The sequence below is a fragment of the Pollicipes pollicipes genome, unplaced genomic scaffold (genome assembly GCF_011947565.3).
Source record: "Pollicipes pollicipes isolate AB1234 unplaced genomic scaffold, Ppol_2.1 Scaffold_1600;HRSCAF=1878_pilon_pilon_pilon, whole genome shotgun sequence".
In the NCBI taxonomy this organism is placed as follows: Eukaryota; Metazoa; Arthropoda; class Thecostraca; order Pollicipedomorpha; family Pollicipedidae; genus Pollicipes; species Pollicipes pollicipes.
The window spans coordinates 9,718,586-9,736,163 of record NW_023595962.1 but is presented as its reverse complement, the minus strand read 5'-3'; the positions used below and the strand labels follow the sequence as shown (position 1 = coordinate 9,736,163).

Sequence of the window (17,578 nt, the reverse complement as noted above, 5' to 3'; positions counted from 1 at the left end):
GTATTGAGCACTTCCTAAAGGCGCGTGCTTGGAAAGGCAAGACTGCATTCGGCAGAACTGCATGCTCCTGACGGAGTGAGATGATCGCGGCTGGCCATGCAGTGCCGGTCAGTCGATTCATGGCGCCTTGCGAAATCTGCTAGGGCTCAAGCTCGATTTGTGACCAATACAGAAGAGATCCCATGAACTTATTTTCCCCTCGAGACGGCAATGAATATATTTTCAAATGCATATCGGTTTGAAGAAAATCGGTGGCTCTGTGTTTTCTTCTTCAGAAAATGAGTTCTAGGCTTAACCTGGGTCACTACGTGTAGGTTACGGAGTTTGAATGCTGTATTGACTCACGTTCCAGAAACTTTCTTAGGTTTCTTCCTATGCATTTCTCTTGAACATGACGCCCAGCAATATTTCTAGAGGAAGGTAAGAAATATGGTTCATTACGACATGGCACGTATTCATCTGCGCTATATATATATATATAATATTATATATATATATAATATATATATATATATATATATATCTCTCTCTCTCTCTCTCTCTCTCTCCTCTCTCCTCTCCGATCTATATCTCTCCTTCCTTCTATCCCTCTCTCTCTCTCTCTCTCTCTCTCTCTCTCTCTCTCTCTCTCTCTCTCTCTCTCTTCCCTCTCTCTCTCTCTCTCTCCTCTCCTCTCTCTCCCTCTCTCTCTCTCTCTCTCTCTCTCTCTCTTCTCTCTCTCTCCTCTCTCTCCTCTCTCTCTTCTCTCAACGCTGCGTTGTTTCTTACCTGCACACTCTCGACGGCCGCCTGCATTCAATAGTCCGCTGTCAGGTGAACAAATAGTTGTCGCTTGCCGAACGCGACGGTACAATGCCACTTGACAGCCTTTATCCAATGGAATCAAAAGCGCACGACCCCACACACCGCGCGCGGGCGTGAACTATCTTTAAAATGCCCATCACTACGCGCCCGCCGGTCGCCCTCATTTAGTAATGCGCTTTCGGGGGTCATAGGGCAACAAATACGTGCCTCCGTCAGATTGCGATTCTACGCTGCGAGTTTACAGTCCTCAGCTAATGTTATGATGCGTGCATATTCCCACTCTCCACACTCGATTACAAATAATTTTAACATTGGGCCTGACATAGGAGTCAATGCAACCTTCCTTCCCCCCCTAAGTTAGATTACACGACATGCCTTCCGACATGTCGTGTAATCGCGTCCACATTTTCAATAGGGTATGGGGCATTTGCTGTGGGTGTTTTGACACAAAAACGTGTCTCTGCTATTTCTGGTTTCCCTGTCGCGACGGTTTTTGGCAAACATTGTACGGCTTTCCACGGAAGGCGTGGGTGAAGGGCGCCAGCCGACGAATCCGACGATCGCACGCCGGTCCAATACTGTAACATTAAATGGAACATCTCACATTTGAAGATAATGAGGCAAGCATCCAAGAAGATGGAATAAGCACGTTTGCGATTATTGGGTTCTTTAATAAAAACTGCTCAAGACAACACAATTTCACCATTTCATAAATCCGTTCCTCAAGGTGTCATGGAACGTCTTTATGACGTCAGAGTGGCTGTCAGACTGGTCCAGAATTACCAATGAAGCGGATGGCCGGTTCATTGTGGTACGTAAACTTGCCGAGAGATGGGGGGTTTGCTTGGACGCGTTTGCTGGTCCCGAATATCGTTAGCTGCTCGTGTCTTGCCTCTTTCTCGTGGCGTTCTTGTATATTTGCCTGTGATTTTGGTGAAGTTTTTAGCTGCATTCGCTCATTTGGTCATGATACTTTTCTCAAGTTACTCAATGCCCAACTTTACTTCCGTCCTACATCGTAGCATTGCCCAAATTTCTCTCTCTCTCTCTAAGCAGCAGACACAATGTTCTTGACCCCGAGCTTAATTTCACCAAGTCTCGGTCAGGCACCAGAGAAAATTACATGGTAAATCCACTCTGCATTTCCATCTTCCATGCTGTATAAGCGAAGATTGCTGTCTATAGATTCGAAGGGCTGGTCATGTATTTTATTGCAAATGGTCACGCCAATGAACTTATCCATACCTGACGCATCATTCACAACTACTTGGACTGTTATAAGCATGCTACCACTAAGGCTATGCGAAATAAACAATAATAGTGAGAATGTCGTCTCGACTCACATACGGGTTGCATGTCGCGGAATGTGACGTCCCGAGGATTTCTTGAATAACTATTTTTACGTGACTTGCAGGTGATAATTTGACCTACAAACTAAGCAGTCTGGGAATGCCGGTTAAGGTGGCGTACACCACTGTAATCCCCACCGAGCGCAGAAACCCGTCTTAGCTCCTGATGCCCCCTCCCCCCTTCTCGCCAGGGTGACAGGCAGGCGACTCCACATAGCCTCAGCAGCTGAGTGCGCCGTCAAGCCCCGATGACACGACGTTTGCCTCCTCACCCATCATTAAGTGATCTGCTGAGCTGAGTTAAGGTGTCCTGGTGGAAACGACAGTTCAACTGTTCAGAGTTCAGTTCAGTTCAGTTCAGTTCCTTGCTGACTGGAAGACGTGGGTCAATCATGATTTGTAATATTTATCAAGTTCAGGTATGTAGGTAAGTTCATAATATGGTTGTAACTTATGCTAGTTAATGGCTGTTGCAACAACTGTAATTCGATGTTGGCTGGCTAGCAGAAATGTGAAAACCTACATGTGAATGCGCTTGGCTGGCACTTGAGAGGCGCAAGCTGCCATCTGTCAGGTTAAGTGCAGTGTAGTCCACATTGCTGCTATATAACTAAAAGGTATGGGGCGTAGGTGCCAGGTAACTATGCCGGCCCAGAGCTGAGAATTGAGGGAGCTGTTTGATAACAGGCTATAGGAAAGGCATCGTTTGCTGCACTGCATTTGGTAGGCTCAAACTAAAAGCTTACTTTTGGGCTATTTGCACCTGCCATTCGTGCAATCATATATATATATATATATATATATATATATATATATATATATATATGATTTATATATGTATATCGGAACTGGGTCGGAACTTTGATTTCGCAGGCCGCGTGAGCCAGCAGTCAAATGATTCGATGCAAGCAATGAGTCTGAACTGAGTCGAATTCAAAAACTTGGAACGGGTGTAGTCGCGAGCTGAATCGGATCCTAAAAGTCCTGAGCCGACTAAAAGAATTCGGGTCGAACGCAAGTCTGGTAAGAAAACACAATGCGAGGAAAAATTGAATTCACCAATAAATGCGATCCGACTTAATATCACATGAAGAAACATGTGTGCGAAGAAATTCGATATGAATTCCACATGAGAAGTTTTCTTGTTGCACTGGAGACAAATGGCACAGCGGGCTTTTCCATGAATTTTTACAAAGTTTCCATGAAAAAGTCACGAATAATGGTAGGTCAAAGGTTTACAGAGGGGATAATACTTACGCGCCAAGTTTTGCGCGCCCTACTTTGCGATACGAAAGTTTTGATGCAAACACTTGGATACGAAGTTTTGCGTACAGTAAAATGCGATGCGAACACTTCGTACTAGAGCTCGGGTGCGAAGAAACTTGTTACGTAAGGGTGAAAGCGACACGATTTTTGTCCCAGCGCAGCTTGCTGGCTGTCATCTCTGGACTGTGACGTCACTGGCGACGACCAATGGGGTTCACGGCTGAGAATCAGTCGTCTTATAAAGTCGGAGACGGTGCGGCCGCCGCCTGTGTGGAGGGGGAGCTTGTAACCTAGATACAGCACGCACTCGAACAGGTGAGCGGGTGGTCGTCCACGCCCGGAGATAGCGATACTCTCGGAGACACGCAAGTTATTGCGTATCAAAGCAGGCATTCACCAGCGCTGCTGCACAAGTGCTTCAAAATGTATAGGCCAAGTGCCTGGGGCAGCAAAGCTATTCCCAGTTTAGTTTTGGCTAAAAGATGAATTGGTTTGGGAGGAAAATTTGAAGCTTTCCTTAAAACGCCGCCGGCAGATCTTCGGCACGCATTGTGAGCTTGACCCAACGGCATCAGCGCGTCAACGTGCCGTGACGTCATGTGTCGGAGTAAAAACCGGCGCGGTCCTTATTGGTGTACATTTGCTCAGCCATTAATTGACATTCTGATAAACGCTCGCGTGGCGAGGATGTTGCCTTCATGCAGTGTTTCTGGGACCGCGGAAATAAACGGTGAACAGCAGAGCTGCGCGTCTTTACTCGGCTTATTAATTCATATGATTACATATTTATCAGCGCGCTTTGCAAAAATAAATAAAATAAATGCGCCGGCCATTTCGGTAATTCAGTTTCGCATCATCTCAGGAGACTTGCAGACTGATTTTCGTACAAATGACAAATTATGCTATCCGTGCGTCACATACAGTGTCTCTTCTGATTCCGTTTACTTTATTTTGAGATTTTACCAAAGCTGGTGAGCGATTCGCACACATTCAGACAGCTATATCATTGCTATGCTCAACAGGCAAAAATGTCGGAATGTTCACAAGCATCACGAGGTCTAAAATATTATGAAGCCGGCCTGCATGGTCTCCAAGGTGTCTGCGCCACTAGTTACCGGTATAAAACTGGTTGGTATTGATAGTAAACAAACCAACGAGTCAATTTATAAATGCTGTGCTGTTGAGGTTTCTAAATTCAAACGAGGGAAGCGGCCTTGGTGATATTGTTGAAGCTTAGATCAAAGCTCATAATTTCACGATAGATGTGACAAGCTGCGTTTTGCTCTATACCTACTTCAAAAAATTTCATGTTTTTCTCCGGTAAGCCGACAATGTTCCTGAGGTTTATTCCCAACCTCTACTAGTGTCAGGCTGACATGGGGGTCGTCACTTGATCTGAAGAGTTTAAATCCAATATCGCAATTCTTCTTGGATCTGAGATTTTACCGATTTAAGTGATTGTACTGGTTCTTAACCAGAATCCGTGACTCTAGCTCCAACTAGCTCTAGCTCAAACCTGGCCATGCCAGGATGACTAACCCCTTGCCTGGGTCAGAGGGTGAAAATAGTTTCAAGTACAGTGTTAAACACAGTACATGATATTCGTCACCATATGGATAGTTTGCCACCACATCAGCCGTGCGGCATCCCGGCGAAAGACGTCGAGCCTGCAATCCAGCCATGGTGGATGTGAGCAAAAAAGCGTTCATGTCTTTATGACACGATATCCAACAGGATATCACAAAACGTGGACCTTACACGCTGCAGCCGTGTCATGACATTTTCGCACGTCGCAACAATTCGCGGCAGTACCGGACAAAAACACTACAAGCTGATGTGTTATCTGGACCGGAACCACTTAAAAGTGTTCGCACACGCGCTGTCAACATGTTGTGCAATGCACACACGTATAGCGCGCTGCACGTATGCAGCGCATTTCATGCAATGTGCGTGCGTTGGAGAGGCTGAGTATTCCTGCATCACTCATGCCATCCTCGGAAGGTGCCTCCGCTTGTTCCCGAGACTGATTGTTCTTTATTTTCGATTTTGGACATGAAGCAGTGCATGATATGGCCAGTGGACTGGCGCAAAACGAACGATTAAATCTGAGAACTAAAAAATCACCGCCGCCGGGGACCCACGACTCACCGCCCACTCGTCCGACCTGCAAGCTCGTGACGGGCCGGGCGTCCGCCACCGCTCCAGTTTACACATATAGCCGTCCCGGGCCGACGGCGGATACCCGGCCCGGCAACGCCGCCGTCACCCGTCTGCTGCCCCCGCCCGCGGAGAGTTAGTAAGCAAATGGCTTGGTTGGAAGAAGAAATGCTCGAACATTTTTGCTTTCTGCAGCCCGGTGCAATGGGAGATGCCGACTTGCTCGAGACGCAGTGATGTGCATGACTCGAGAGAGCAGTTTTCCAGCAATAGGTTCGTACGCATCTGTGTGTGGGAAAGGGGGGCTGCAAAGGAAAAAATGGCGAAAAATATCATCAAAAGGCATCAACAGCAGGTCTCTTATGAGTTTGACCACTCTTCCTCTCTCTCAAGCCTGGGAGTGGACAGGACTGCAGCCCTCCAAAATGGATGAAGAACTACATCCCTTAGACGCATGGTGGGCATCAGACCGGCAAAATCCTAAAAGCTTGAGAGCCAATTAAGCAAGCAAGCAAGCTGAAAAGAACCGGTTCGGCAAGGCTACCAGTGCCGTAGTCATCTGGACTAACGGGACGCTAGACCCCTAAACGCATCCATATTAAGATCATGTTAATTTTGTCCCAAATGGTATCAAGCAGGTGCCTCATGTTGTTGTCATTGATTGGTGTCATGAGATGCATTGGATACTGAGGTCATTCTTCCGAGTTTTGTCCTGCCAACTCCGTTATAAATTTGGCCGGTCTGCGAACGCTGGGAGCTTTTCACCAGACATCACAGGTGAAGCGGAGCAGCAATGTACGCCAGCTTTTTAAGACATTGGTTGCCCCAGATAGAAGTTAACCAAAACTTTCCCCAACAGTGGAAAGCTCGCACAATCGTAAACGTGGTAGAATTAGACAGCAGTCGAGATACGAGATATACTGTCCTGCATCGACAGACATGAGTGAATGCCAGGCAGCCGGGCGGGGCTGCCAGAGGGACCAGGTGGCCGGCATGGCAGGGCAATGCCAGGCGCTCTACTAAAGCCGCAAGGCGTTAACAACAACTACCACTTCGATGGTAAAACACGCACAACAACAGTGGTGACCATCAGATATTCCACATCCGTCGAATGGTAACGAAAGGTGTCCCAGATGGGCCTCGGCGGTTCAAGGCGCCCGGCAGCTGAACCGCCGCTGGTGGTCGAGCGTCCGGCCTCTCTTATAGGCGATGCTGGGTCCCATCTCAAGCTTTAGGACGGCCTGAAATCTGTGACGGTAAGATGGCTTGCCAATGTGGAAAGGGCTCTTGTGATCAGGGGCGGCCATGAAGTTCAAGGGCGACAGGCCGGACGAGTTGGAAGCCACTTACCGGCAGTCTTAAACTGGTGTGCATGTCAGGGAAAAGGTCATCGACTAATATAAAAAACACGATCGGGCGACAAGGCACATGTGGCGTGTACGGACTCGTGCGATCCTGCTAGACTTACCTCTCCCCCGACCGGTCCCGTGAAATCGCCCCAGGGCAGCTCAGAAGGATATCAGAGCGGTAGCGATGTAGCGCTCTAAGGCGGCGTTGACAGCATCCTCGTTCTCGTCCTCAAAGGGGCTCTTCCGTAAGAATCGGGGTTTGACGAATGTGGGATCACTGAGGACTGCCATCGTTTTTATCCTGTTTTGCCAGTGCATGGCCATTAGAGTGCCAATGCGGTCTTGATCGTGCGAAAAATTCACAGCGTCACCGTTGAGTCAAAAATGGGCCAACTTTTATCGGGGAAAAGTTCAAGGCGCACAGTGATAAACGGCGGTTTCCCACAGCCTGTTTGCTGTACCTTTCCACGAGTTTTTACGAACCTGATGCTGTCGTATTGTTAAACCGAGAATTTACAGCACAAACGGGAGGCCTAACTTAATGTTTTTGGCACATGGTCTTACACCAAGACGAGATGCGTTAGGACGACTATGTTCAGGCGGCTAGAGATCAAAAGATAAAAACACCGTCCACCGCGTTGATGATATAAGGAATGTTTTTTTAGTAGTCATGACATGCGCCTGGTCGGGACGCACAATCTCTAATTGAATAGGAAACTAAACCCTGAGGAACTAGTTATGTTTAGTATGCATTTATCCGATAATTATTTTAGGTAGGTCTCAACCACCATTCAATGTTTTAATGTATTGCTTAGTTAAGGTCATTGAGCTCAACATATGCACGCTACCCAAATGTGGCTTAAAAGTCGGGATTTTGAAATTAATCGTTGATTAGTATCAATCTCCAATCAGCGATGCTGTTAAACACTAAACAAGGTCGTCATGTAATTAAACAGCCACAGCGCCCGATATTCGAAATGATCAACCAATCTCGCTAAGCTAAACCCGGGGTAGGCAAACCTCGATGGGCCCTTGATGCTCTTTATTGGCCTGATGTCTTTATGTCTTTATGTCTCTTTAGCTCTTACTCTAACACTGGTATTATCCCAGTTTGTCGTGAGATAGTGTGCGAAATTTTTACATGCCATTTACGGTTGTCATGCGACTGACAACCAAACATGTTCTCGCCTTTTTCGGTACGTGCGACATTTTATGTTTGAACCGACCGACGTGCTCACCGGCCTTTGATGATGTAACCATCTGCTAATAGCGTGTTGACGCAGACATTACAGTGCTTCATATCATATGATATATATATATATATATATATATATATATATTTATATACATATATATATATATATGTATATATATATATATGTATATATATGTATATATATATATATATACTTATATATATATAAGTATATATATATATAACAATTTTTCACTCATGGAAAGCACACACTACCCATGATCACAAATCAGTCCGCCTATGAAATACATAAATTTACGGTCGTCCACATTTGGACAAAGATGCAGCCAGAAAGTGGTCATAGCCAATCGTGCGTAAACGTGTCATGTCACTGGTGTGTAACGATGTGTGACGATGTGTGACGGCGTGTGACGGTGACCCCCTGGCCTCAGCGGAGCAGCCATGTCACGCGTGGGCCAGCTGGTAGCGACCAACAAGAGCGCGCTGCAGAAGTACATGTCGATTGACGTGCCGGACGCTGACAAGACCAAGGCCATGTACGTCTGGATCGACGGCAGCGGCGAGAACCTGCGGGCCAAGACGCGCACGCTCGACTTCGTGCCGCGCAGCCCGGCCGAGCTGCCCGTCTGGAACTTCGACGGCTCCTCGACCGGCCAGGCCGAGGGCAGCAACTCGGACGTCTACCTCTACCCCAAGGTGAGCGAGCGCTGGTGACGGTGTCGCGGAGCTGGGACGAAAAGGGCCACCGCGACTGCGAGGGAGACAGAGCGTGGTTGTGTGCCGATACATTCTTTAACATAGGGTGCGTTAATACGAATCCGTTTTAAAGAGCCTTCATCGTACGTTTGGTATAGATGGCCTTAACACCAATCTCCCTGCTTGGCATAAGTACCTTACTGTGCTCCAAAGTGCCTTACCCTGGCAGATTAGTCCCAGATAGACCGGAAATTTTAGCCAGATGGTATTTAGGATTTTTTCGTGCCAAGCAACGTCATAGCGCAGCCATCACCGCCAGCCCGACCCTGTCCTGACCACAGCCACCACCCACCAGCCCGACTCTGTCTTGGCCACAGTCACCACCCACCAGCCCGACCCTGTCCTGACCGCAGTCACCACCCACCAGCCCGACCCTGTCTTGGCCACAGTCACCACCCACCAGCCCGACCCTGTCTTGACCACAGCCACCACCCACCAGCCCGACCCTGTCTTGGCCACAGTCACCACCCACCAGCCCGACCCTGTCTTGGCCACAGCCACCACCCACCAGCCTGACCCTGTCTTGACCACAGTCACCACCCACCAGCCCGACCCTGTCCTAACCACAGTCACCACCCACCAGCCCGACCCTGTCTTGCCCACAGTCATCACCCACCAGCCCGACCCTGTCTTGCCCACAGTCATCACCCACCAGCCAGACCCTGTCTTGCCCACAGTCATCACCCACCAGCCCGACCCTGTCTTGACTACAGCCATCACCCACCAGCCCGATCCTGTCTTGCCCACAGTCATCACCCACCAGCCAGACCCTGTCTTGACCACAGTGACCACCCGCCAGTCCGACCCTGTCTTGACCACAGCCATCACCCGCCAGCCCGACCCTGTCTTGACCAAAGTCATCACCCGCCAGCCCGACCCTGTCTTGACCACAGCCATCACCCGTCAGCCCGACCCTGTCCTGACCACAGCCATCACCCGCCAGCCTGACCCTGTCTTGACCACAGTCACCACCCACCAGCCCGACCCTGCCTTGACCACAGCCACCACCCACCAGCCCGACCCTGTCTTGACCACAGTCACCACCCGCCAGTCCGACCCTGTCTTGATCACAACCAACACCCGCCAGTCCGACCCTGTCTTGACCACAACCATCACCCGCCAGCCCGACCCTGTCTTGACCACAGGCATCACCCGCCAGTTCGACCCTGTCTTGACCACAGCCAACACCCGCCAGTCCGACCCTGTCTTGACCACAACCAACACCCGCCAGTCCGACCCTGTCTTGACCACAACCATCACCCGCCAGCCCGACCCTGTCTTGACCACAGCCACCACCCACCAGCCCAACCCTGTCTTGACCACAGTCACCACCCACCAGCCCGACCCTGTCTTGACCACAGTCACCACCCACCAGCCCGACCCTGTCTTGACCACAGTCACCACCCACCAGCCTGACACTGTCTTGACCACAGTCACCACCCACCAGCCCGACCCTGTCTTGACCACAGTCACCACCCGCCAGCCCGACCCTGTCTTGATCAGTTTTCATTCGACTGTTTTTGGCGAACGGCGTATCGGGCGCCGTTTCTGTGATACGAGCCAGCACACTCTGTCGCGCCAGCAACCTGCTGTCCGGCAGCATAAGACTGGCAAGTATTGGCCGAAAAGCCGTTAACGCGTGACGCGTTATGTTTGTTGTGTGATGTTAACACACGTTAACATCATTCGGCATACAAGATATAGCAGGAATACAAGGCTGACCCATGATCAGCTCTCTTTGAATTATTTACAGCTTTTAAACACAAACTTTTCCCGATGCATTTTTTATATATCTTCCCAGGCAAGGGTGTCGCGCTTCAACGTATTTTGCAAGGCTGAACAGGTAAAACTTGCTTGGCTTAACCCAAAAACGCTACTAAAAGAGTTTCTCCCGGATTTGGTCAACATTCTTCCCAAAGATAAAGAGGAGGAGGGCTTGAGCCCCACAACTGAAAAGAAAATTACGTCCCTGTACCTACCGCTCTGTGGGTTACTTCCTGACGAGGTCAGCTGTGGCGGTGTCTACTCTGGGGCAACTTAAACACTGAAACGGGACCTGACCATTCAGGCAGATACATGCCTAAAGCATGCCTTTTTCATGCGCTCTCGAGCTATTCAAATTCCTATTTGACTTCCAGATCTCTGAATGGCGTACCCTGCTCACTCGTACCGCCGCCAAAATATTGACATACGTTTGTTTTAAATGGGCGTAGTGCTGCTAAATGCTTCGGCTTAATTATCGGCTAATCATAATTAAATATTAAATAAAATAAAAATTCGGCTAAATTATCGACACCTTGCCCGGATGTAAGTTAAGGCCATGAAATGCACTAAAATTTTTCTTGAGAAACGAAGTATTTATTACGATCTATGGTTATGAAATAGATGAATATATGCCAACTGCCCTTGAATAGATGCTAAAGTGGGTTCTGAAATTTCGTCGGGCAATCCCGAAAGTGCATTAATACAAGTGTCGTCACTGGTCGCTGCAGTCTGGCAACCATCCGTCCGCAGGCGGTGCCGCGATGCCGCTAGCGCCATGACACGGAGTGTGACCTCTGAACAACCGCACCTTTGATTCAGGTGATCTACCCTGACCCGTTCCGGCGGAAGCACGACAAGCTGGTGCTGTGCGAGACTTTCAAGTACGACAAGACCCCGCACGAAACCAACCTGCGCCACACTTGCGCCAAGGTATAGCGCCACACTTGCGCCAAGCTATAGCGGCCGCTTAGGCTTTTTTGACAGAGGACGTCCAGGTCAGTACGATTCGTGCTAGCAGGCAGCATTCAGCAGCACTGGCGGCGCGAGCAGGGGCGGACTCAGGCGCACGCCAGGAACATCACGATACAAGCGCCCCGGGAGTACGGAAATTAAGCAGGCTAGAGCGACGAAGAAAACGGCATTGGAAAGCTCTTGTCAAAGTGGAGTTTGATATGAATTAAAGTGGAGTTTAATATTTATTAATATTAATTGTTAATATTAACTATCGAACAGTGGTGAGTGCGTCAGGTAAAACCAGGTTATGTGAGGCAATCTAGCTCTGTTTAAGGCCCTCCCGCCGCCTCAGCAACAACGCACGGCAGACTCCACCACCTCCACAAGTAAAGGAAGAGGTGACAAATCAAAAACCCTGGCTCTGATGACGTCACTTTTGTCTGCAGGTGATGAAGCAGGTGGAGAGTCAGAAGCCCTGGTTTGGCATGGAGCAGGAGTACACACTGCTCGACCTTGATCTTCATCCGTTCGGGTGGCCCAAGAACGGGTTCCCCGGTCCGCAGGTAAGGCTTCTAGTTCAGAGATGTTGCCATGTGTTCCCGTGCTATGCTCCATAACCGTGAAAAGTTGCTAGGTGATTTCATCGGCATCACTTATTGAATCATGCTGCCTCCAGCTAGCCATCAACAACACACATACTCTCATGGATTATATGCGAGTCGAATAGAGGTCTAGTAATATGGGAAAACAATTGTTTCACAGATCCACACTCACACCTCCACGGAAACAGAGCTGTCCGAAAATTGCATAATGAGCCCACGCAAGCATAAAAAAGGAAGATGTTTCTGTCGCAGGGGGCACATCAAGGACGTGTCACATCATATCACTCGCCGAGTCGGCAGCTGTTTTGGTCGAGGAAGGACCACACCATGGCGCTCGCCGGTTCGGCAGGTGCTTTTCTCGTGAAGGGATCGCATTATGTAACTCGCCGGGACGACGGACGTTTCGAAGGGACCACATTATGTAACTCGCCGGGACGACAGACGTTTCGAAGGGACCACATTATGTCACTCGCCGGGACGACGGACGTTTCGAAGGGACCACATTATGTCACTCGCCGGGACGACGGACATTTCGAAGAGACCACATTATGTCACTCGCCGGGACGACGGACATTTCGAAGGGACCACATTATGTCACTCGCCGGGACGACGGACATTTCGAAGGGACCACATTATGTCACTCGCCGGGACGACGGACGTTTTGAAGGGACCACATTATGTCACTCGCCGGGACGACAGACGTTTTGAAGGGACCATATTATGTTACTCGCCGGGACGACGGACGTTTCGAAGGGACCACATTATGTCACTCGCCGGCACGACAGACGTTTCGAAGGGACCACATTATGTCACTCTCCGGGACGACGGACGTTTCAAAGGGACCACATTGTGTCACTCGCCGGCACGACAGACGTTTCGAAGGGACCACATTATGTCACTCGCCGGGACGACGGACATTTCAAAGGGACCACATTATGTCACTCGCCGGGACGACAAACGTTTCGAAGGGACCACATTATGTCACTCGCCGGGACGACGGACGTTTCAAAGGGACCACATTATGTCACTCGCCAGGACGACGGACGTTTCAAAGGGACCACATTATGTCACTCGCCGGGACGACAAACGTTTCAAAGGGACCACATTATGTCACTCGCCGGGACGACGGACGTTTCAAAGGGACCACATTATGTCACTCGCCGGGACGACGGACGTTTCAAAGGGACCACATTATGCCACTCGCCGGGACGACAGACGGTCTGTGTCAAATGAAGCTTCTGGGACTTGATAGATGGACGCAGAGGCTCTGAAGCAAAGCTCCGCTTTTCACACCTGGCCACATGTAAATAAAGTCGGTGGTTGTTATAATTCTGCATTGCTTGGAAAAGCCAGACGTGTCATGTAATGCTATTATTTTACATAACCTTGATTTAATCTCCGTTATACGCCGTCCTAGCAACTACAGTTCCAAAGTGAAAAAGAGGGGAAAACGAGAGGAGCCCGACACTGTGCTTAAGAATTCTGCCAAACATGACGATGAGTGTAACAAAAGAAAAGAGGTATCTTGTAGTGCTCACCGCGTGCCAAACATTATGTAACAGGCTGCTGCCACGAACAGTCAATAACACACTGTGTCCACCTCAAGGACCAGTGCCCGGCGACATTCCACAGCTCTGTGGTGACGGGAAAGGTCAGCAAGTCTTCTTCAAACCGGTTAGATCCGGATATACTGCCTTCACCATGGTTTGCAAACCCAAACAGCCGCGTAAATCTTGGCCCACGCGCTGTGTCCTTAAACGTACGCAGCTAATCATCGGCTACTGCACCCACAAACCTGTTCCCAATTCATAATCCGCGAGCCATGGTGACTCACATCAGCAAGGAGAGGCTTCGCTCAAAATATTACAGTTTCTTTCATGTTTGCAATCGTTCCATTCACAGCTGTGTCCCATGATGGTGGGCCAAGCGCAGTATTTATGCTTGCTGTGTTTTTAAATACTTCCATCAGATTGACAGCGCGCTTGATCTTCACGTAAGCCTCCAGATGGCAGAAGGGTTGCGCACAATGCATTAAGTCCATCTTACGTCCCAATCCTTGGGCTTGTGTCTTGGGGTTGTGCGATTACCAAGATGGATATTTTCAGGGGTCAAGGATTCTTGTGGGGTCTAATGTGAACTGATTCGATGGCGGCGTTCGAAGGCTCAGCTGATTTGTACCCGACTCAGATGCGAGATACTGCAACATCAAACCATCCATGCACCAATGATGGCCTCAAGCAAATCATCGAGACGATTCGCGAATTACCAAGAGAATTTGCAAGCTCCCTAGTGAGTTTGCAAATTCCCTGGAGACTTTACAAACTATTTTGCTTATTAGGTGGTACGCAAATTCCCTGAGCGGCTTGTAAACTCCCGCGGTTTTCATTCTGCTCCAAACACACCCACACACCCACCCACCCACCCACACACACACACCCACATATATATATATATATATATATATATATATATATATACATATATACAGGTGTGTGTGTGGTGTGTGTGTGTGTGTGTGTGTGTGTGTGTGTGTGTGTGTGTGTGTGTGTGTGTGTGTGTGTGTGTGTGTGTGTGTGTGTGTGTGTGTGTGTGTGTGTGTGTGTGTGTGTGGTGTGTGTGTGTGTGTGTGTGTGTGTGTGTGTGTGTGTGTGTGTGTGTGTGTGTGTGTGTGTGTGTGTGTGTGTGTGTGTGTGTGTGTGTGTGTGTGTGTGTGTGTGTGTGTGTGTGTGTGTGTGTGTGTGTGTGTGTGTGTGTGTGTGTGTGTGTGTGTGTGTGTGTGTGTGTGTGTGTGTGTGGTGTGTGTGTGTGTGTGTGTGTGTGTGTGTATGTGTTGTGAGGGTGTGTGTTGTTAAAAATCACAGAGGACTCAGACTCTAAGGCCCGCCGAACATCTTTAGGCTCCTTACAATACATCTTTTATCAAGGTCGCACGAAAGGCCGGCAAAACATGGAAGGCGTAGTTTACCCGGAAATATCGAATGACACCAGACACACCGCCTGTGTCACATCAATGTTGTCTACCACGCCATGTGTGCATCTGGCCATGACGCTACTATTGTCAAGTAAAGAGTCAGTGATGACAAACGGCGCATCTTTGTGCTATGCGATTTTCCGGCAATGAGTGATTTATATTATTTTATGACCACACCTTGCCTTCGCTGTGGCGTATAGATGGACTCTGCACATACACGAAGGTGGGCTTCCCTGTTGAGCCCATGGGTTGTCCTCGACACCATGCTCATCCTTAAACCCTCCCGTGACTTGCTGGCGCCGCTTGGGTCTGAATGCACGTTGTTAGAGTCTTGGGTTACGTGATACGTTACGGATTTGTGTGGAGCAAATAATTACTTGTGCAATGGTTTCAGTTTTCGCATCACCCGAGCGAAATCGGCATGCTATCTTTTATCCGCCATTTTCTGTTCATAGTTCAATGTTTTTGTACTATTCAGCTACTCATTGAGACAGTTTCCGATACGTTTCTACAGTTAGAGATATCTACCCACTTTGATATATTTAAATATATCCATATACATATATATATATATATGTGTATATGTGTATATGTATATAAATATATATGTATATAAAGATATATATGTATATGTATATAAATATCTATATGTATATATATATATATATATATATATATATATATATATATATATATATATATATATAGATGCATTTAAAACTACCTTTTTTAACAAACACCGCCACAAGACGGGCATACCGATATTGGAAACAATAGCTGTGGTAAGCTTGTACTCGTGATCTGCATTAAGTACACGACGTTAATTATGATGTCGGAAATTGTTTTCTGCCATTCATGGGCATAGTTTTGCAAAGCAAGTTGAAGGAACTGAGAAGTGATAAAGGGTGCAACGTAACCCCAAAACATGTCCAAAACGGGATTTCTGTCCGGGTTTGATCCACTTTCCTTCCAAAGTTGGGGAACTGGAGCCCAGGTTGGTGTGCTGGAGCCCCATCAGCTGAATGAGAAGCCACACCCCTGCTACCGTCGTCATTCGCATAACGCCAAATATTGGTCTACTGTCATGATCGACCGCAGGTATCTCAAACTAAAACGCACAGCACCAAACGATAGGTAAACGAATGTTGGAAGTAGTGGCTGTGACAACCTTTAACTGATGGCATTCATTACATAGCGGCATGTGTTTAGAGTCGGACTGTTTACATAAACACTGTTACCCAGCTGCCTATCATTTCAATGAAGCGCATGCTCCCTGATAAGCAGCTACTACGTAGGACTGCCTCACTTTGCAAATCACATGCATTAAGCAATAGCGGCACGCCGGGAATACCTGTAATTCAAAGAATGCGTTATGAGAATGTGGCAAAAACAGCTGTATTTTCGGCACTGCTATGCGACCTCCAGCTTCAAGGGCACATGTTTTGGAAGGTGGGCGCCGCCGAAAGAGGCCCGAAATATGACGTCACTTGTCGCTCTACCGTCAGTGGCGCGTGCAGTAGCGACCGGGTGTGTTGCGTCTGGCGCAGTGCGTTTCTCTCACTCATGCAACCAAGTGGCTGATCTCACCGCCAGTAGCGGCGTAAGTCGATCTGTGCGGTGACATTTTAACCGGTGTTAGTCCACGCGTTTCTGGCCCCCAGCCAGGGACATCCTGCGACAGCGTCGGCCCAAGGAGAGATCAACTGGTGGTGAGAGGCATAACCCACCGCCACCGCCAAGGCATGGTTATAGTTGGATCGCCTTGTTTCACATGAATAGGTGGCTTAAAAGTTACAAAATTGCGAGGTATTGACATTTCAGCCACAAGCCTTTGTGAAGACAGAATGACGTAATCAACCAATTTCAGTTAGAATGATCATTTATTGGACGATAGCGGTTTCGACATATGCCTTTAGCTGAAATATCACACATTACTATCTTATAAGTTTCTTACATTGCAAACTAAGAATGTTGTAATGCTAAGCCAAAAGAGCAATTATTGGTGGTTATCTGCACCATTTACTGTTACATAGTAGCATGCTTTCCATTTCTGCCAATACCAAATGTAGTGATGCGGAAGCCGACACAAAACCCGCTTCCCCATTAACCATAGCCAGTGTTCAAAAAAGGTGGAAATAATTGCTACCAATATCAGAAGTTTTCAACCACATGGTCACCAATCACCACACGAAAGGTGTGAAGCTACACCAACATAGCAATTTCCATCCTTTTCACCGCAAAGCATGCCAAAACATCCACGTGCGGGGATCGACACGCCACCTGTCGATCTCCGGTCGTCAGTTGACACCGGTCCCGCCGTCAGGGACCGTACTACTGCGGAGTCGGCGCCTCCAAGGTGTACGGCCGGGACGTGGTGGAGAGCCACTACC

The 17,578-nt window shown here is 48.5% G+C and overlaps 1 protein-coding gene across 1 annotated transcript in view; it reads left to right on the top strand.

The window, feature by feature from the left end:
* The first annotated feature begins 8,575 nt into the window (after positions 1-8,575).
* Positions 8,576-17,578, top strand: part of LOC119090968 (glutamine synthetase) — a 23,526-nt gene continuing 14,523 nt past the window's right edge. The window contains exons 1-4 of the mRNA XM_037213697.1: positions 8,576-8,837; positions 11,481-11,591; positions 12,062-12,178; positions 17,512-17,578. The exon at positions 17,512-17,578 is cut by the window's right edge and continues 62 nt beyond it. Coding sequence (XP_037069592.1) covers positions 8,583-8,837; positions 11,481-11,591; positions 12,062-12,178; positions 17,512-17,578 — 550 coding nt within the window. The 5' untranslated portion in view covers positions 8,576-8,582. The remainder of the gene's footprint in view (positions 8,838-11,480; positions 11,592-12,061; positions 12,179-17,511) is intronic.